At 41.4% G+C, this 21,389-nt stretch overlaps 1 protein-coding gene across 4 annotated transcripts in view; it reads left to right on the forward strand.

Moving 5' to 3' along the window:
* The window catches only part of RNF144B (ring finger protein 144B), a 176,673-nt gene extending 155,662 nt beyond the window's left edge, over positions 1-21,011 (forward strand). For 2 of the 4 annotated variants that reach the window (XM_067752093.1, XM_067752092.1), the window contains 4 exons: positions 3,622-3,826; positions 5,761-5,905; positions 9,244-9,333; positions 10,735-14,777. In XM_067752093.1, the coding sequence (XP_067608194.1) occupies positions 3,622-3,826; positions 5,761-5,905; positions 9,244-9,333; positions 10,735-10,875 (581 nt within the window). In that variant the 3' untranslated portion in view covers positions 10,876-14,777. Of the gene's footprint in view, positions 1-3,621; positions 3,827-5,760; positions 5,906-9,243; positions 9,334-10,734; positions 14,778-16,505; positions 17,300-20,836 lie in introns of those variants that run through there. The other 2 variants (XM_067752095.1, XM_067752094.1) reach the window with 2 other exon arrangements.
* The last annotated feature ends 378 nt before the right edge of the window (positions 21,012-21,389 follow it).

Raw genomic sequence — 21,389 nt, forward strand, 5'->3', positions numbered from 1 at the left:
AATGAATAATAGACATTTGTCTAATTATCAGTCTTATCATCACAAGAAGTAAGACCTGAGGGAGAAATTTGGAATAGTCCAAATTAAAATGAGAGTTGAGGCTGAGTCATGGCGTGAGCTCTATAAATAAGTAAAATCCAGGACTAAGTCTTAGATACCATCCATCGTTGGAGCAAAGGAAGCAGTATTAATGATAAAGGGGAAAGGAAGATTGTGGGAAGAAATCAGAGAGGCCAGTGCCTTAGATAGAGTTACAAGAAGAGTGTCAGATAAAAGATGGATTGAGAAACATTTGTTGGATGTGACTAGAGGGATGTCAGTTGTACCTTTCAGAGAGCAGTTTATTTAATGTGTTGGGAGTAAAAACTTTGTTTTAAAGACTTAAGGAGGATATGAGGGGATAGGAATGGGAATCAGAGAATGTGGATCGCTCACCCAAGGATTAAGATGAGATAGGAAGTGAATGAATGTTAGGTATAGAGAGAAAGTAGGATTCTAGAAGGGATACTTATTCATTTTAATGTTAGAAACATTTTTCATCATTGCCCTTATAAGTGACACTTCATAAAAGAGGTTTAGTTTTGAAAGTGCTATATGTAAAAGTCCATGTTTTGCCAAGTTGACATCTTTTCAGAGGTAGAGAGCCCTGACTGAGGTGGGTGGAGATCTATGGTCTAATATAGATCATCACATACTTTCAACACCAGGACTGATATTGGATGATTTTAGTGTGCACATCTATTGATGAGAGTCCCAGAAGGGAATTTTGGTGCAAGGCAGTTCAAGATGGTATTATTACTGTATGTATTATAAATCAGTTATTTGCAGAGCAGTCTGTCTATGCTTTTGAAAAACCCAGGAATTACTACTTTATATCAATAGGTAGTATCCCGTCACTGTGTCAGGTATATTGGAGCACACAAATAGAGTAAGAAATAGCTCTTGCCTACAGTCTGAAGAAAGAAAGACCATCTTTACGAAATGAATAGAGAACAGCAGTGAACAAGACGCATGTTCTGTGACTCCAAAAATTAAGACAAGCACGTGAAAGTAGGTCCTTTAGGAATGGATAGGCTACGACTTGGTAGAGAAGAGAGGGGGTTTTTAGGGGGAAGGAAAAGCACAGAATGAGAACTGTATATTTGGAAAAGAAGGTGAAACAAAGGGGAAATTTGAATATATTTCAATGTTATAAAAAGTAAATGATTTTCCAGGGGACAGCTTAGTTCCAAAATTATTTTTAGTCTGTTGTTCATATGCCAGACTGAAAGTAGCCTTTCAGTCAGCTTTGAACGGCTGTGTTCAAAGGCAGAAAGACCAAAGGACGATTCTTCCCCCTGTATCAGGGAAGAGATCTTGTCCCAGCAGCCCCTTGGTGGACCTCCTGTTGGCAGGACTCTTGTCACATACCCAAGCCTTAGCTGCAGGGAAGGCGGAGAAAGCAAGTCTCTGGAATATTCCACCTCTATAGAGATAGATAAAAGTTCTCAGCAAGGAGGGTTGACAGGGGTAAGGATAGATATTGAGTAGATAACACTAGAATTGGCTGGAGTAGCCAATTTCATTTCTGAATTGAGTCACATCCACCTCCTAGTAACTCCACTTTTGGTGTTTGTTAAGCTCTATAGGTTATTCCTACAGAACAGGACTTCTAATGAAAGAAATGAGTAGAAGCCTGTAATGTCTCGCTTCTGCCTCTCCTTCCACACTCCTTTTCATTGTCACTTATGTACTGTCATAGTGGAGAAAACTACAGACGATCTCTGTTTTCTGTGTCTCCGACTCTTCCCTAGCGTTTGCATTGGACTGTGTGTCATAGCTGCACTGCATACTAAGGCCCTTTTGTTAATAGGAGTTCATCAGAATCTTTCATTGCTCCCCTATTTATTGTTTCTGTTTCTATTGTGCCACCCAGATACCTGAAACAAGTAGGAACAAGTCAGAACATCCACCAAATAATTTTAATTGATTAGAGCTATGAAGACAGGTTGCATACTTGAATCTTTTTAAGGTGATCAGTAGGGATGCTATAAATTTTATATCTCTTAACTTTCCTTTCCTTTCCCTCCATTATCATCAAACTTTTAGAAGACTTGTGATTTAGAATGGTAAGTAGATATTTAAGGTGGGAATCCTTAGTGCTAAGTTACATGCCAGACTTCATTTCTTTGGGCTTAGTATTTGCAAAGCAGTTTAAAGAGTTTGGGAGAAAACATAAATGGTGTGGAAATCAAAGGTCAGGGTCTTGAAGCATATGTGTGTCAGTGTCTCCTTAACATTTTAATCATCCTGTCCCAAAATTTTCGGTATCTTAGAGGGGTTCATCTCTCGGAGTCTGAGGACCTGTGAATCATAAGCTTCCCTTTTCTGGTTATATTTGGCCCATCATTCTCTAATCCTGCCCTCCAGAATTATTAGATAAGAAAACAGGTTTAAGGATGCTCTTTTTGAATGAAAACCTATAATAAGCGTAGGTCCAATTGTTGCATTTTCTAGATGCAACATTATTGGAACCAGTGTTTCCTGGAAGATTTCAGACTCTCCCCCCTCCCCCGGTACTGAATTTGTAAAATTATTACCTTTAAAATTAAGCTCATACTTAATACCTTCATTTTGTTTTTGCACCATTCTTTGGGGTTTTTTTTTTTTTGCTTTTTGCATGGAAATTTCCAAGAATCGCAAGCCTTAAGAGATTTGAAACTAGAATCTCATCAGTTTAAAATTTGCAAAATACGTTGGTTCAGGGAAAAAAGGGCTACTCTACCTCTTAAATAACATCATTTCCCACATGATATTTTCCACTAAAGGTTATGTTATATGACAAGAATACGGAGTCTGTTATTGACTAGAAAATGGAAAACTGAACAAGATTTGTAAACACTCGCATAGAAAGACAGTTGCACATCTCCCAAACCGTATCTTCTTTTCTGCATGCCACGTGGATCTAGCCAGTGTGGTGTCTGATCATTTTATGGCCTGTGAAGGTCCCTACCTTTTGTTTTTAGAGCATGTGTGTCTTTTACAAATCGTCCCTCACCAGCACATTGGCAGGGCAACAGAATATCCAGATTGACAGCTAATCCGACTTCTTGACTGAGCCACACCAGACACTGTTTGGTCCTAAAACTATTTGATTCTTCTTCTTTAATTTCTCTCTAAACAACAGAAGAAACCTCACTACCTGTTTATCAGTGCCTGAAAGGACAAAATCTTTTGTGGACTTTTTTTCTTTTGTTTTGGTTGGTTCTTCACATCCAATTTTTCTCCAAGATGGTATCCAGAATAATTGTAGAAGGGACTTGGGCTTTTTGCCTGTTTCGAATGCTGAAGGGTGAGAAATATTCCAAGAGTTGTGCATTTTGGTTAGTAAGAAGCCTCCTTATCTGTTCATAAGGGCAATGGTGGCCTATTCCATTGAGTATGTACTTTGGGAAGTGTGGCAGGGCTGGGTGACCTTGTAGGTCTGGATCCACTGTGAAGACCAGTAGTAGAAACCATCGCCATTGGTTGTACTAAGCTTCCGTAAGTGTCGACCTATAAAAGAATAAATGTAGGAGAGAAAGCAAAGCCTCAGGCTTGAATGAAAGATAGACCACCACATTTTCTTTCTTTACGCTTTAGAAGTTCATCTGGACCCCTACAGAACGTGGTGTCCTGTCGCAGACTGTCAGACAGTATGCCCCGTCGCATCAAGTGAGCCAGGACAGCCCGTGCTCGTGGAGTGCCCTTCTTGCCACCTGAAGTTCTGCTCGTGCTGCAAGGATGCTTGGCACGCAGAGGTCTCCTGCAGAGACAGTCAGCCTAGCGTCCTGCCAACAGAGCACGGGTAAGAAAGGAAACTTCGTCTTGGGATTATTCACTAGTGTTCTTAGAAATATGTTGCTTGGAGAAGGAGTTATATTGTGATGAAATTTCAAGGTAAGTTATTTCCCTGCAGAGGTTTCCTGAGAAGTGTCTCAGGATTGGTAAGTTATTAACAAAGAATAACCAAATAAGCATGTCTAAAGGAATTTTAGTTATTTACCCCCAGAGAATCTTCCAGATACGGCTGACATTAGAGTCTATATGAGTTTTGATTTCTTTTTAGGTAGGAGGCATGTGGTCCCTTGGTTCTCCGTAGGAAGTCATGACTTTTGTCCACAGCCGTTTGCTTAGGTACCGTGACCGCCTACAATTGATACACCTCATTCTTCCTGCTTGCGAAGAGATGCAGAAATGATTCTCTTCCCTGACTCACTTGCCAGCTTGTGAGGTGTGCCAATCATATCAAAAGGAACACAGCAGTAGAAGCAACAGCCATTCAGTGTAGTACGCTGCTAAAATTCGCGTGTACTAGAGAAAGAGAGCTTATCTTTCAGTACGTTGTGCTCTGAAAAAAAACAGTGCTGAGGTTGAGATTTTGTTATGATGAGAAGCAATGCACTCTGTACCTTCTAGGACGGAGGGTTTTTATGGCAGCAGCAGGGCCTCGAGTGAGAGACCTTTGTGTTTGATCCCTTGCTTTGCTTGAGGCTATAGCTCTTTTGCATCAGCAAGGTCAGAAATACCATTGTTACCGTGCAGCTGGCTTAATCACCCGGCACCCTCGGAGTGTGGAGAGCCATTCTCCAGGAACAGAAATGCTACCTGGCTGTGATGCTGTGCTTGAACTGCAGACCAAACACATCAAGAGGAGAAAAAGAGCTAACACACGTGGCAGGCATGTGCCCGCTTAGCCAGTACCTGCTACATTGTCACTGCCACGCAGCAAGGTCCCCGGGGAATCACAGGACGATGTAAAGATCCTAGAGGAGAGATGGATTGAGTTCTGACATTGTCACTTGGTATCTGTGACTTCATGCAAGTCATTCAGCCTCTATGAGTCATTTCTCTATTTGAAAAAACAAAGGGGAGGAATGAAAACGGTGGCTGTCCCCCTGCTGTGTAGGGTTATTATGAGCACCAAATCCAGTCCTAGGTTTGAGCACACTTTGTGAAACTGATGTTTCCACGTGCTGGGTGGTGGTTTTGATGAACAGTAGCTAAAATGCAACTCAGTGCTCTGGCTCACCCAGGCCTCCCTCCACCTCAGCTTGTTCTACTTATTTTCTACACCCTTGAGCCTGTGAGCCTTGCTGGCCTATTCATCTATTTGGAGCAGGTCTTTTCAATGATATTGGGCATTTATTTGAAAGAATTGATGATTGACTCCCTCCAATCCCCTCCGTTTGTTTATTTGCACAGATCATTAGATAGATGATCTCTACCCGCCCGCCCGCCCCCCCCCCCCCCCCCCCCCGTTGGATCCTGAGCTGTTTTTTCCACTGTGTGGCAGACTTCTTGTACTTTTTATTCAGACAGGGTGTGCTCAGAGAATGAAAGACTAATTTGGCAAAACAATGAATTCAATCAGCTGTGGAAAATACAATTATGTAATTCACTCAAAGCCAAAGATAAATAAATTAAGGTTCTTCTTTGTTTTGAGTTAACTGAACAACAAATAATCGGCATCTCTCCTACTGTTACCCACACCCTTCTCCTGCGCTGGGGAATCAAGCACAGATAGAAGAGAGTTCACTCCCTACCCAATAGGAGCCCTGGGAGTTCAGTTGATGACCATAAAGTTGAGTCTAGAAGAGCATATTTAGCTGATTAATTAATTATATTCAGCCCACTTTTCCCATAGCTCTGGTTAGTGCACACTTGCGGTCCTTGCTTTTTAAAAACCCAGGCAGCAGTCTCCATCCCTCCCCTATAATTTCTCATTCATTTTGTTTCTAGGGCCCTCTTCGTGACGGAGGCAGAAGCCCCCATTAAGCAATGCCCAGTGTGCCGGGTTTATATTGAACGCAACGAAGGCTGTGCTCAGATGATGTGTAAGAACTGCAAGCACACGTTTTGCTGGTACTGCCTCCAGAACTTGGACGTAAGTCCCACCTGGAAGAGTCTCCCCGTGTGGTCCTTCTCTATCCCGTATCTGTGCGACAGCCGGTATCTGATGGGCTTTCCTTTTGAAATATTGAGCCTGTTCTTGTTCACCAAAGAAGTTTATTTTTCTTAATGAGACATCCTGAGCCTGCTACTGTAGATACCTCTCTTTGATTGCCTTAGGTGTTTCACCTTAACTTTAAAGGCAAGCTTTTGTTTTAGGGACATTTCCTGCTTTGGGGGCACGGTCTCATTTTATTATGTAAAGGACTATTAGTGTAGTAGTTTTATATTGCTTTTGTAACCAACTACCACAGACTCGTGGCTTAAAGCAACACAAATTTACTATCATTAGTTCTGTCCATTGGAAGTCTGATATGGATCTCACTGGATTAAAATCAAGGTGTCCGCAGGACTGCATTCTTTCTGGTGGCTCTAGGAGAGGATCCATTTCTTTGCCTATTTTAGCTTCTAGAGGCTGCCTGCATTCGTTGGCTTATGGCTCCTTTTTCCATCTTCAAAGGCAGCATCATCACATCTCTCTGACCCTTCTTCCATGGTCTTAACTTCCAGAGTGATTCCCTCCGACAGGCTGGGAAAACTTGTCTGCTTTTAAGGATGCGTGTGATTAGGTTGGGCCCCTCTGGATAATGCAGGATAATCTCCCCCATCTCAGGGTCTTTAATCACACTTGCAAAATCCCTTCTGCCGTGTAAGGTAACATATTCACAAGTTATGGGGAATAGGCCATTGGCATCTCTAGAGGAGCAGTTATTCTGCCTACCACGATTAGATTGGTTTTTTTTTCTTTTTGAATTTAAGGAAAAAAGCCATTCAAATAAATGGTATCTCTTAATTACTATCTCATTCATTGGCGTGAAAGCAGGATCATTAGTTACCGCTTTCTCAGAGTTCCCTTCCCACATAAAGGGGTCTCGTCTAATTCTTTTCCCCCGCCATGCATGAAGTGTGTCTTCTCAAATTCAGGTGCAGCTCCATTCAGTCCAGTGCTGAGGCTAATGGTAACCTCACAGTTGATGTGAAGGATTGGAGAGAGTTTTTTCAATTCTAGTGTTTTACAGTTTGGGGTGGCATAAGTTGCTTATAGATATTCCCTATTTTGACAATTTGGACCCATAAGATGTGTTCATATCGGTGTAAGCCCTCAGTCATGGTTGGATGGGTGGCCGTTCTTTTCTCAGCTTTTCATTTTAATTGCTGCTGAGTATTATACACACTCAGTGAGCGAGTGCAGTTAACATGGCATGCGTGCTGGCCACCACATGCCTGATTTTTAACTGAAAATTAGATAAGTTGTTTAGGCTGACATCTATGAGTAAGAATCTTAATCAGCTTGATGTCAGGATTTCAGGAAGAGGTATGCACTGGGGAGGAGAAAGTTGACATTTTAGACTCTAGAAGCCCAGCAGGTCAGATTGAAAGACATGTTTTCATTCTTTAGAAAATATCCTATTTATTATAACCCCTTGAATTACAATTATGTTTGATATTTGAGACCTCTCCTAATTCCAAATGAACGATACTCTGGTTGAGGGTATGACTCACGATTGTACACCCCTCATGCTTTATAAATGAAAGAAATCTTTTCTGATTTCCTTCAGGTTTAACCAAAGCAGTAATTGGATTCATATCCACTAGGAGGCTGAGCCCATGAGGTTCTCTTTAGGAGGCAAGAGAGTAAGGGAATAAATATGTGTGCCAGATCACTCCTTCCTTTGGCTGAAATATGTTTTGGGTATGGTGTTGCAAAGAACACAGTGTTCCGTCACTTGTGCTGTTCTGGTACTCGAGTAAAACGCTACAGATGTGAAATTGCTAGATACACAGCATCTTCTTCTGGTCATTGTGTTTTGAGGTTTCATTTTTCTCAGTTTTAGCCAGGGGGCATTGGCTTGTGGATAATGATGTTTTCCTGTAGACAAGTGTTCCACGTCAGATGGTGGGGTTGATCTTTGTTTATAGGAAAGTTTTAGAGCATGGGTCTAGGAGAAGGGTGGTTATCCAAAAGCCAAGCCTGAGACAGACACCAAAAAGAGTGATTTTGAGTTTTGCTGTGGGGAGTTGGGTTTGTTTCTGCCTTGATTCTCATCTCTGCTGTTTCAGAGGATGAGAGAGTCCTCGTCCTCTGCTTTGGCAACCTCAGAGACTTGTCCCCTTCATTTATATCTTCTCTCTCCTGTGACTTCAGCTTCCATTCTCTACTCTCTAACCTACCCACACATTCAACTGTATCCCATTTAAAAACGAGTAACCCTTTTCTCAAGCCTACATCTTTTCCTTACTGCCATTCTATTTCTCTCCTTCCTTTAGAAGCCAAGACTCAAATAAGCATAATCGCCTCTAGCCATTGACACTCCAGTCACTGCAGTGACTCAGATTGCCACTTAGACACACCCTGACTGCATTCTTCCAAGACTGTGAGAGATTCCTTTTGGGTAAAATCCAGTGCATACTTTATTCCTCATCTTACCTGGATTCTCCGCTGCCTTTCACATCTCAACCACCTCTGCTCCAGTGATACCATCTCTTCTGATTTCCCTTCTTTGTTTCTGGCCACTGCTCAGTTTCCTTTCCAGGTTTTTCCTTGGCCCTCTCTTAAATGTTTGTGTTCAATAACCTCTTCACTTCTCAGTCTGCACCCTCTGTCTGGGTAATCTCATCTACTTCTGTGGTTTCTTCAGCCCAAGGACGTTGCTTCCCAAGTCTTTTTCCCAAAATCCAGATCTATGTAATCAGCTGTCTTTTGAACAGTAGTGCTTAAATGTCTCAAGTATCTCTCAAGTTCAACACGTCCAAACTGTGGTCATCATCTTCCCAATAAAATGCATCTCTATGTTGTCACTTCCCTCAATAAAGCCTTCCATGCGGTGCTTCTCCCTCATCTGTGATTTCTTCTCCCTGTTTCCCCGTCTAGTTAGTTACCTTCTTAATTCTTCATGGCTGTATTTACCTCTTCTCCATCTCAGCCACTGGCATTTTATCTCAGCTGGTTGACTACGAAGCCTTTTAGCTGCCTCATTCGTGATCCTCTCATTCCATACTGCACCTCTGCTAGAGCTACCTTTCAAAGGTAATTGGTCTGGTCATTAATCTTGTTTAGAATCAATGGAGTCTCAAGAACTATCATCTGTTTTCACTCGATGAGTTGTAAAATTACTAAGATACTGTCTAAGGATTGTCAGCTTGGAGTTTCCACAGGCTGTCGTTAATATCACCAGAAAGAGCCTTTGCTTCCAGTGAGGTGATCTGATGGGGTTCGTATCCATTTCTCAACTCAAAAGTGCGTGTTTACCGAAACCTCTCTTTGCTTTTCAGAATGACATTTTCCTCAGACATTATGACAAAGGGCCATGTAGGAATAAGCTCGGCCACTCGAGAGCCTCAGTGATGTGGAACCGAACACAGGTACCCTGACCTTGAAAGGAGCGTGAGAGAAACCAGACTTAGGATGGGTTAAAAAGCCCGCCTACTTATCCTCCCCACTCCATTCCCTATTTACCCAGCCCAGCCTGAGAGGTTCTGGGGAACTTCTGGGGCCTGAAGTTAATTCATGAGCACAGTCTCCTAGAGGAGAGGTGGAGGGGCAGGGCGACAGAGCAGCCAAGTAATTAACAGTGACCAGCAGAATGAAGATGAATGCTCGTTCTTCCTGAAAAAATGGAGAGAATGACCTTCCCAAAGCCCTTTGAGGCATATTTGCTATGAAAGGCAGGGCTCTAAAATCCCATGAGCCAGACTTCCCTGGTGGCACACATTGTCCGCCTGCCAATGCAGGGGACACAGGTTCGAGCCCTGGTCCAGGAGGATCCCACATGCCGCACAGCAACAAAGCCCGCGTGCCACAGCTACTGAGCCTGTGCTCTAGAGCCCGTGAGCCACAACTACTGAAGCCCGTGCGCCTAGAGCCTGTGCTCTGCAACAAGAGAAGCCACCGCAGTGAGAAGCCCGTGCACCGCAAAGCAGAGTAGCCCCCGCTTGATACAACTAGAGAGAGCCCATGTGCAACAACGAAGACCAAACGCAGCCAAAAATAAATAAATTTATTAAATAAAATAAAATCCCATGAGCCCCTGTTGTGGCTTAGATCCCTCTGTACATATCATTGTGTGTTTACATGGCAGGTTCAAAGGGAGTCCTGGTTTATTTTTAATAGTATTTGTTTGTTTGTTTGTTTATTTCTGTGTTCCTTTTGAGAGAGTCAGTGTTCATAGCCTAGTAACCATTATTAACATCCTTCTAAGACTGTTGAAGAAACAGGTAGAGAGCCAACACCAACAATTCATGATCCCACTGGGCTTGCGCCAGAGCCTGAGTTAGCATTTGGTTTGTCCTTCCGGGCACTGGCTATAATTGTAACTGCTTTATGTGCCTGAGATGGTGTCTTAGTTCAAGCTGCTATAACAGAATACCCTAGACTGGGCAGCTCAAACCACAGATTTGTTTCTCACGGTTCTGAAGATTGGAAGTCTGAGATCAGGGTGCCAGTGTGGTTGGGTTCTGGTGAGGACCCTCTTCATGGTTTACAGATGGCCATCTTCTCACTGTGTCCTCACATGGCAGAGAATGGAGAGAGAAGCAAGCTCTCTGCTGTCTCTTTATAGAAGGGCACTAATCCCATCATGAGGACACCACCCTCATGTCCTAATTACCTACCAAAGGCTCCCATTTCCAAACATCATCATACTGGGGATTAGGGTTTCAACCTATGAATTTTTGGGGGGGGACACAAACAGTCCACAGCTGATGGTAGAGTGTACACATAGGAAGATTGAACTGCTGAAATAGGCTTTTCTTCTACATTTCCAGGTGGTCGGGATTCTTGTGGGGTTGGGCATCATTGCCTTGGTGACTTCACCCTTGCTGCTCCTGGCTTCCCCATGTATAATCTGTTGCATCTGCAAGTCCTGTCGGGGCAAGAAGAAAACGCATGACCCATCCACAACCTAAAGATCTCCGTTCGTATCCATGTGCCACAGATGTCTGGGTTATACGAGACAGCACAGTGACAAAGCCCCCCTTAGTGAACTCGCCTCCCCCTCCTTGCCAGACTTTGGAAGTGCCTCTGTGTCCAGACTTTGAACTTGCCTGCCCACCTTCGGCATCCAAAAAGGCCAAGCGCTGGTGCGTATGTTCCTGTGTAAAGAGAACCGAGTGCAACAGTCCAGGCCATGTCTATGAAGCGTGTTGGAAAGCTTTGGGGTTGATGGGGAGGAACTAACACACCGTCATGCTATCGTCTGAAGGATCCTACTGGACTGTTCAACTTCCAGCCACATTCAAGGAGCCTGAATGAACACTTGGTGTAATAAACGTGCTGCCAGTTGTGACAACACGCGCTAACTGAGAAGCCAGAGTCTGTTGTGTTGATTGGACCATCGTGAGAAGCATGAGGAAAACCGCCTGTAGGAGGGGAAGGATCAGACTGCTTAAGGGGAAATTCTTATAAGAATTGTAATTCTTGTAAGAATTATAAGAGAGCTGCTTATCTTAGGAGCTGATATGGCGGTTCTGCCTCTGCCGGTTAGCGGGTGTGCTGATTCCCCAGGAATTTGGCGGAAACACAATAGGTTTCTCCTGTGTGGTCTCAGTGTCAAGCAGGAGAAATTGCTATGCAGAGGGAGTTGTCCCTTCCCAGGAAAAGGGCTGCAGCAGGTAAAACAATCTGGTCTAATGTAGTATCTCTCCCCTGGGTGATGAACTTTTCTTACAGCTAGTAGCTGTGGTCTACAGGATTGTTTTATATGAAGTATGGGTAAAGTGGCAGAGATTCAAAATCATCATCACAGGTATCAGGGACCTTTCTTGAGCTCTCTGTTCATGCACCCAACAGATATAGAATTGGACCTGCAAGTACACACCGAGAGTGAATATTAAAGTCCATAGGTATATCTAGAATCTGTATAACTTGCTGCCTACCTAGAGTTTCTATTCATTGGGCATGAATGGATTTACCCAATAGTACACACAAAATAAATGTTTACTTAAAAGCCATTCTTCTGGGATGGTTATAATATGGTTTATTATAAATCAACCTAAATATTTTTTGCATATTATATATGTAAATTTTGGTTACAAGTTCATAAGTTCCCCAAAGGTTTTGACTCATAAACGTAACTCTTTTAAAAGAGTACAATGTGCCATCCCAGTTTGTAAAAACGCTAATTGATCATCAAGTTGTTTATGTATTTTCAGACACGATTCAGAGCAGCTCTCTTCCCAGCAGCAAAGTTTTGCTCTTTCAGCATCTGTTAGGGCAGTCAGAGTACTTTTTGTATGTACAGGGCACTGATAAAACAACAAAAAATATCTGAGAAACAAAATGTAAATGCTTTATGTATCTTAAATAGTTTGGGTTCGTATCACCTCACTGTGGCTTATTTTTCCCATTATTCTGTTAGTCAGATTTTGAATAAATGAGTTTTGAAAAGACAGTAACTTTTACTATAGTTGCCATTAGCACAGTAACCTGATGCTTCGTGAGAACCATGTTAAATGTTAGTGGACGGCTCTCCTTGAAGCTAGGGGTACCACATCAAGACCTATCAGGACCTATTTACTGAGGTAACTGGGTAACTAGACTATTAAATTGCTGCTATCCTGGACCTGTTATTAAAGAACGATGCTTTGCCTATGTAATGGATTGTATTCTAAGTGGGGATGTATATATTTAAGAAACTTTAATTCACATGTACATATTGATATCTGTATAGTACATCTATTGGTTGTGTACATTTTTATTTACTGTTTGTATAGAACATAGATGAGAACTCTGGGAAAACTTTTGAATGGCCACCAACCCCAAAATATTTTAAATTATTCATTAGGAATTTCTCAATATTAAGTGTCTTTATTTTCCTTTGAAACTCTAAACACTTCAGGAAAACAAATCAATCTCTTCTTCTAGCACTGTATTTCATATTAGTACAAATATAAATGGATATATATTTGAGTAATTTGCTTTTTCTTACACTGCCTTATTATAGTACAGGGCATTTATAACTGCTCAGGGGATCACAGGAACTCAACTGAAATTGAATTTTTGTACCAAGAATGTCAGTCATGGCAATGTACTCCCCATATTAATACAGTCTTCAAGCTGGGTTCCACAAAGAATCTTTAAACAGGGGCTGATTTCAAGTAACCTAAAATTCTGTTATCTGAGGCAGAGCTCCTGAATTTGGAGTAAAAGTGGAAGAAAGCATCTATGCTATTATTTCCTTGACAAACTGAAGGACTATGTCTTCTCACAGAGATGCTATAAAAGAATTAGCTTACTTTTTTTTGTGGGGAGTGGGAAGTGTTTGTCAAATAGATTTAAAATAACTGGATTTAGAGGGACTTCCCTGGTGGTCCAGTGGTTAAGACTCCGTTTTTCCACTGCAGGGAACACGGGTTCGATCCCTAGTCAGGGAACTAAGATCCCGCAAGCCATGCAGTACAGCCAAAAAATATATATAACATAAAATAATTTTAAAAAAGAACTGAAGTAGAGAATAGCTTAAAATAACTGGATTTAAGTTTTTAAATGTTGAAAAGTGCCTGAAAACTGGTGATTTCTTCCTTAAAGCGCTCAACTATTTGGCCTGTGTGAGATTGTTGGAATCAACAGGAAGAGGTTGGTTGGTTAAAACCCACTTATATCTCCAGTGCATCAAAGGGTGAGATGCAAGCCAGTCTAGAGATTGTGTTTATAATGGGGAAAGCTGGCAACTTTGATAACAGAGACTGATGTTTTCATTTTGTATAACTGGCCAGAGAAAGGGTTTACCCTTGTCGCCTTCCTCTGTTTGTCAGCTCTGTCCTTCCCTAGTGATTCTCTGTCCGTCCTAGGAAGAAATATGGGTCTATCTAATTATCTTTGGATGTTGTGGCAGAAGATCGTTTGGTTTGAAGTAGTGTAGTCCATTTGAAATAGAAATTAAACAAATCCTTCGCCACATTGTAATCTGGATGGGATAACTCACCATCCAGAAAAGCTATTGGATGTAATTCCATAACGTTTAGCTGTTGCCCCTTCTAGGGATTTTTTCCATTGTTATTAGGCAGGGAGGTGAAGAGGAAAACCACTTGGAACCAAGTTTTAGAATCTTAGGCATCCTATTTGTTCATGCCATGGATGTTTGCTCCCGACTTGAAATCCCTAGTTTGAAAGAGGCCTTTGAAAAACCAACAATTCACAGTGTGAATTTTCTTGTCGCTGGCATCACAAAAATCTCACCTATTCAGATTTGAAAATCTACATGTTTATTTGAATGTAAATCACCGTTTCTTAGAACCCCAATTGTCTCTTAAAAATTATAGAGAATCTAGGGCTTCCCTGGTGGCGCAGTGGTTGAGAGTCCACCTGCCGATGCAGGGGGCACGGGTTCGTGCCCCGATCCGGGAAGATCCCATATGCCGCGGAGCGGCTGGGACCGTGAGCCATGGCCACTGAGCCTGCGCGTCCGGAGCCTGTGCTCCGCAACAGGAGAGGCCACAACAGTGAGAGGCCCGTGTACCGCAAAAAAAAAAAAAATAAATTATACAGAATCTAGATATGTATTACTTTAGCCTTCCCTATGCAGTGCTTCTAAAAGACTTTCTGTTCATGAACAGATGCCTTTATGTATATAGAATATGTGTATATGTGTAGCTTTCAAGATAGTTTCAGAATGCCTTTGATGAATGACATTTTATAAAGCTGTTACGGTTGATATCTATAGGCTGTTACATCTCATGTTGATTCATCATCCAGAAAGTTTTGTTATGTATTTAAGAAATTGCTGTAGTATTATATTTTTCCAAGTATTTGAGAGGAAAATAGCTGTTTTAGTCTCTCTGGCCCCAATAAATGTGGAGCAGGAAATCAAGTGTGTTATTTTTTGTTATGCTGCATGTTTTTAGACACGTTCAATTTTATCATCCAGGAGCCAACCAAGTCATTATTAAATCTTAGGTTCGGAACTGACAAAAAAGTAACCTAATCTGCAATACCATATATGGAAGTAACTCTTGCTACCTTGTTTCTTAAAAGAAATAGGAGCAGGCTTCCCTGGTGGCGCAGTGGTTGAGAATCTGCCTATGCAGGGAACACGTGTTCGACGAGCACTGGTCTGGGAGGATCCCACCTGCTGTGGAGCAACTAGGCCCGTGAGCCACAACTACTGAGCCTGCGCGCATCTGGAGCCTGTGCTCTGCCACAAGAGAGGCCGCAATAGTGAGAGGCCCGCGTACCACGACGAAGAGTGGCCCCCGCTTGCCACAACTAGAGAAAGCCCTTGCACAGAAACAAAGACCCAACACAGCAAAAATAAATTAATTAATTAATAAACTCCAATCCCCAACATCTTCTTTAAAAAAAAAAAAAAAGGAAATAGGATCAAGTGTGATGCCTTCACTTGTTGCAGACTTTCTGTTGTGTGTGTGATACTTCACTCTGCCAATGCACAGGCATTGATCATTATCCAGAAAAATAACCAATAATTTAGGTCTTTGATCATCCTAATAAAAAATGCCAGGCATCAGAGCTATCAGTTCTATAAAATACGTGTTGGGTTCCGTGTGCTCTAAGGTCAGTTCTAACCTCCCAAAAGTATGGTAGAGGAATGTGTTTCCTTGTTATGATTTTTATAGAAAGGATTTACAGGTAGAGGGTTAACTTCAGGTCATTTCCATTTGATTAGTATTCAAGGCAGGACTCGCCTGAAGTTGAGTGCCAGAAGTTGCTTAACAACTAGGACTTGTGTCTCTGCAAAACTGGAAACTCACATTCCTATACTGGTGTTGATGCCTTTTTGCTGAATGTTACTTGCTTCTAATATGATACCTGAGCACAAAGGTTTACAACTGACTTATAATTCAAATTTCATTTTCTAAGCATTCAGTTTGGAGGAAATAAGACCATTTAAAAACATTTTTGGGTTACCGTTTCTTAATTTGCTTAATCGTCTCCTAGAATGTCAACATTATTTCATTTTTAAAGTGCTTATTATTTGCTGAACTTGAATTTGCATTTCCAAAGAATTATTGAATGAACCATTTTATACAGCAGTGATTTTAATTAATCCCCTAACCAGCAAACTCATTGCAATGTAAATCATGAATCTAGTGAGTTTGGTGGAGAATTATAATTAGGTTTTCCTGTAATTCAATTATTTTCATTTGTTAGATAATAAATCTAGGTATTTTTTGGACCCTAAAGATAGTATCCAGCTCTACATTATGAGAAAGAAATGAATTTCTTTGAATAATTTAAGAGTAACTATAGTATGTTTTATTTATATTTGTGTATACTTTTTAAAAAACTTTTGAGAACAATATTATGAAATAAGTGGGGCAGATATTGGATCTACTTCGTAGAGAAAGCAATAGTTTTGTGTACATGTCCTGCCAGGGGTCATACTATTTATAAGTGACAGATAGAAAAAGAATGCCACAGGAGTTCCCTGGTGGTCTAGTGGTTAGGATTCTGGGCTTTTTACTGCTGTGGCCCGGGTTTAATCTTAACCTGGTCGGGGAACTGAGATCCTACAAGCAGCGTGGCCAAAAAAAAAAAAAAAAATACCAGCTAGTAATTCTGAGTTTGCCTTTACTCTCAGGTCTGTGAGTTCCAAGAAAATGTCCTCCTCTTCCAATTGCCTGCATCAATGGAGGTATGTATAAAAGAATGTGTTATTTCAAATAATCACTTAGAGTCTGTATTTTGGTGTGTCTGACAACATGCCTAGGGCAAAGGGCCACCCCCTGAGATCGACCCCAATCACTCCCTGGGGTTCATCTAGAGAAGGGCAGGAGACAGGAGACAGATGGTGATTCCTTAGAGAAGTAATGCAGAGTGTGTATCTGATTTGCTATTGGAACTAGAATTATAGCTGTGTCCATGTACTTACTCCAAAAGCCAAAGTGTTTACCTCTTCCCCACAAATACGAGGTACATTGTCATCAGTTCCTTTTAATGTTTACAATCAAGACTCAACGTGATTAACTCAGATCCAGATTCTTCCCTATTAACATTACTAACTTGTACTCTAAAGTGTATTTGTGGCCTAGAATTAAATAAATCAGTCGATTGGCAGTTTCAAAAGCAAGAAAAGAGGCTCTAAATAATGAAATTAATGAATTTCTGATCTGTATAAAGACGTGCTTTGAATTCCATTTTCTGCATAAACTTTGTCTTTCAGTTTTATCAGCTTTCCTTTTTCTGTGTGTTATAACTAGGATTCAGGCTTTTGATGAGAAGCAGATTAAGTCTAATGTTAGCCATTTTATCTTGTGGTTCCTTACTGACCTGGCGTGATTTGAGGGGGTATATTTTCTTTTGGAGGGAGTGGATGGGTGGTTGACATTAATGCTATTGAACATATTTAGATAAAATAAACATGAAGATTTTCTTGAGGTGAGTTGTGAGACATCTGATTATTCATCAGCCTGGGCTGATTTTTTTTTTTTAACTTTTTTTTTTTTTTTTTTTTTTTTTGCGGTACGCGGGCCTCTCACTGTTGGGGCCTCTCCCGTTGCAGAGCACAGGCTCAGGACGCGCAGGCTCAGCGGCCATGGCTCATGGGCCCAGCCACTCCGCGGCATATGGGATCTTCCCGGACCGGGGCACGAACCTGTGTCCCCTGCATCGGCAAGCGGACTCTCAACCACTGTGCCACCAGGGAAGCCCTGGACTGATTTTTTTGAAGTCAAGCCAGTTTGTTTCACTAAAAGCAAACAAGTCCAGAAATCCACACACTGCCCTGCATGGTGTGTCCCAAATTCCAGCCTGGCCCTTGGACTTTGGCACCACAAGGGTACGTGAACAAAGTTGGGAGAGTGTTGGTAAATCTGAGACACCACACGCACAGAACCAGCAGGCGATGTCCTCTGTTCTCCCTGCCTTCTGCTAGTCCAGGTGGTGTGGGGTTGGGGGACAGACACCCAGCTTGTAATAAGTGGCTTCAGTTCCAGGCCTGGCTTTGCTCTTGACTGGTGCTGTGGTTTGGGGCCAGCCATTTATCACATAGTGTCATTTTGTCTATTTTAACTCAGGCTTAGGAGGATAGGATGAGATCACGAATGTCAAAGTGCTTCTAAGCGTTCTTTGTTAGGAGGGGAGAGGAGAGGGAGCCATTGTACTGTGTGTGCTGTGGCTGTGAGTGTGGGTGATGAGTTTGTAGTCAGACATTCTTTCCAAAGGAGAAAAGAGAACTAAGGGGGGGGGTCCCCAAAATATATTTCAAGCTTGTGAATGTGTGTGAGGTAGGAATGACCTCCTCAGTAAATACGTTGTCTTTTTAGATTTAAAATATTCCTGGGCTTCCCTGGTGGCACAGTGGTTGAGAGTCCGCCTGCCGATGCAGGGGACACGGGTTCGTGCCCCGGTCTGGGAAGATCCCACATGCCGCAGAGCAGCTGGGCCCGTGAGCCATGGCCGCTGAGCCTGCGCGTCTGGAGCCTGTGCTCCGCAACGGGAGAGGCCACAACAGTGAGAGGCCCGCGTACCGCCAAAAAATATATATATATATATATTCCTTCATGTCACTTTTTCACAAATATTTCACAAGCATGTAGCTAATTTTATGCTCCATTAAAATGGAGGATATGTGGAGAAAGAAATGCGTTCACAAAAGCACAAGAAGTTTTTCTTGGGGGAGGTTTATGGTAAAAACTTGCATTTACAAGATTTCTTATGGTGTGCAAAGTACTTTGAATCACATTTCCATTGGCTCTTCATACTATTCTGGGAAGTAGCTATTAATATGCCCCTCCCCCAATTTACAGATGGGAGCTGAGACTCAGGGGCTAGGTGATGTGGCCCAAGTTCATCAAGTGGGTTGGTGGCAAAGCTAGAGTTTGAACCCACATCTTGCGTGAGCCAGCCTAGGGCCTCTTAGCATTATTTTAATTTTTAAAATAGTGGCTTAAAGCGACACATTCATTAATCTCAGTCTCTGTACATGATGTAGTCGGGTTCTCAGCTCAGACTCTCACTGGGCTGAAGATCAAGGTGTTGGCCCAAGTGTGTTTTAATTTGGGGCTCGGGGTTCTCTTCCAAGCTCACTGGTTGTTGGCAGAATTCAGTTCGTTCTCATGCCTTCTGTGTGGTGCCCTCCATCTTCAAGCCACGTCGAGTCCTTCTTATAATTCAGATCTCTTTGACATCCTCTTTGGCTGCATCTTTCTGACTTCCATAATTTTAAATTATAAAGTGGCCAATGGGAACATGTTTGTCATTTTCAATAGGAAATTTAACTTTTTACCGTTCTGTTTCCCTGCCCCTTGAAGCCAAGCAGTTTGCAGACGTGATAGTATCAACTAGAAGAAATCACAAACTCAGGGAAGAGTTAAAAGCAATATCTAGCTTCCTACAAGGGAACTGTTGATCTGAACTTTCAGTTGAGCCTAGCATGGCCAAGGTTTTAACAGTAACTCTGCTTCTGGCTGGCGTCCTTGAGAGGTCTCCTTGGTCTTTACGTGAGACAGATTTTTCCACATGGGCTTAGAAGAAAACCTGATCTCATCTTTCTGAACAAACCTTCAGAAGATTCAGGATTGGACTGAATCTTGTGTTGGATTCAGGAAGGACAACTCCTTTCAAGAGTTGACTTAAAGTACAGGATGGTGTTTCCACCCAGGTCAGACCAATAAAGCACTGGATTTCAGTTAGCCAGTTGCTGCCTGTTGTTGAAGGACCTGCACTGAAAGTCAAGGTCATCACCTCTTCCATTTTCCTGCCCCAGTGCAGGAATACAGACCCTGACCAGACACTTTAGATGTTTTAAAGTAGAATGGTCACTTTTCTGACTAGAAATGGAAGACTAGAGGGAGATGTGAGACCTCTACTAGTTCATTTTGGCTTTGGACAATTTACAATTTATCTTGGTCTCAGTTTCCTCATCTTGAAAATTGGAAGTGATTATTTTCTAAGTCCACTTCAAATCTAACCTTTTGTGTAAGATGGAAAAGATTACTAGCACCCATTGTGAGCCTCATATCCATGAGAATAGTACACAAAAGGGAAATTCTCCTTATTAGACAAGGAACTGGTAATTACCGGAAGAAGCTTCCAGGCATAAAATTATAGATAATTCCAGAAGCATGTGAAATATAGTACAAGTTTATTTAAAATAAGCAAATTCAAAGAACAATGGTTGAACTTGGTTTGTTTACAGCTCTTGATGGCTGAAAAGACTTACAACAAAAGTTGTTTGGGGAATTTTCAGGGATGTGTTTCCTCTAGTACTTATATTAAAAACATCAGAACCTCAGTATCCTTATTTTAAACACACAGTGGACTATTTATTCTGAGTGCGTCAGTCTGAGGAGTCTTTTTAACATTCAGTTGCTTGGTATTGATTAATTTATCTCTATGTTTCCTATACACATGGCATGTTCTGTGAATTGAATTAAATTTACGGCACATATGTACATGTGTTAATGGATGTGTTATAGAATAGTATATATGATAGTATATTTACCTATCTATATAGTGTGTGTGTGTGTGTGTGTGTGTGTGTGTGTAGTAGATAGATAGGTGGATGGATGGGCACATCTACTTAGGAACAAAGAAATTTTTATTCAGACTTAATAAATTTTATTTTCAAAAGTAGAACACAAAACTACTTCTGGATTTCAAAAACAGTAAACTAAAAAGCAAAAGCTAAATCAATATTCAAAAAATGCTTTAAAATTTTGACTTTTAAACGTTTGAGATTTAATTTTAAGAATGGTCACACTAAAACTCATTTCTAATATTTAAATCTGATGTCACAAATATATCATAACCAAGCAAGTAAAATAAAGACTTAAACAAATCTTCAGGTTTAATTTCTATTACCCACTTTAATGAAAACAAAAATGTGTGTTGATTGCATCTTAAAATAAAAATGGGGAAAAAAAGGGCAATGATTGTATTCCTTCCTTACTGCTCATTCATAATCTACAGGGTATTTCTCGAATGTTTCCGCATAAACATCCTCAACTGATATAAGAACACGAACTCACCCTTGGAAGGAAGAGAATGACCTGAAAGCATTGCCCAAAGTGAACCGCTGAGGACTAGAAACTTTTTGACATCACCTGTTTATTTTTTAATTTTGTCTTTAACATTCATCTAAAATTATAATCTGCTCCATATTATTTTGATTTCATTTTAAAGATAACATTGTAAATTACCTAAGTAAAATTCACTTCTTAAAGATGCTTCACCTTTGCCTTGTTTCCCCCAGGACATGGCCCATCTGTAGTTGAACACACTGAAGAAGGCAAGTCTATTAGGTTACCATTCTCATTATGAAGCATGTATTCAGTTCCGTCTTTGTACAAACAAATGTGTGGCGATTAGTTGCCTAAAGTGACTCAGTCTGGTTGAGGAGAAAGAACACATCGGGCTATAGGAAGATGAGTAACCGTATCGGGTCATGCCTGATAGATGACAGGTGAGTGGCTGAGCTATGTGTTGGGAGCAGGTGGAGGCGGATAGATATTGCTGAAACTTT

Source organism: Pseudorca crassidens, chromosome 10, assembly GCF_039906515.1.
Source record: "Pseudorca crassidens isolate mPseCra1 chromosome 10, mPseCra1.hap1, whole genome shotgun sequence".
In the NCBI taxonomy this organism is placed as follows: domain Eukaryota; kingdom Metazoa; phylum Chordata; class Mammalia; order Artiodactyla; family Delphinidae; genus Pseudorca; species Pseudorca crassidens.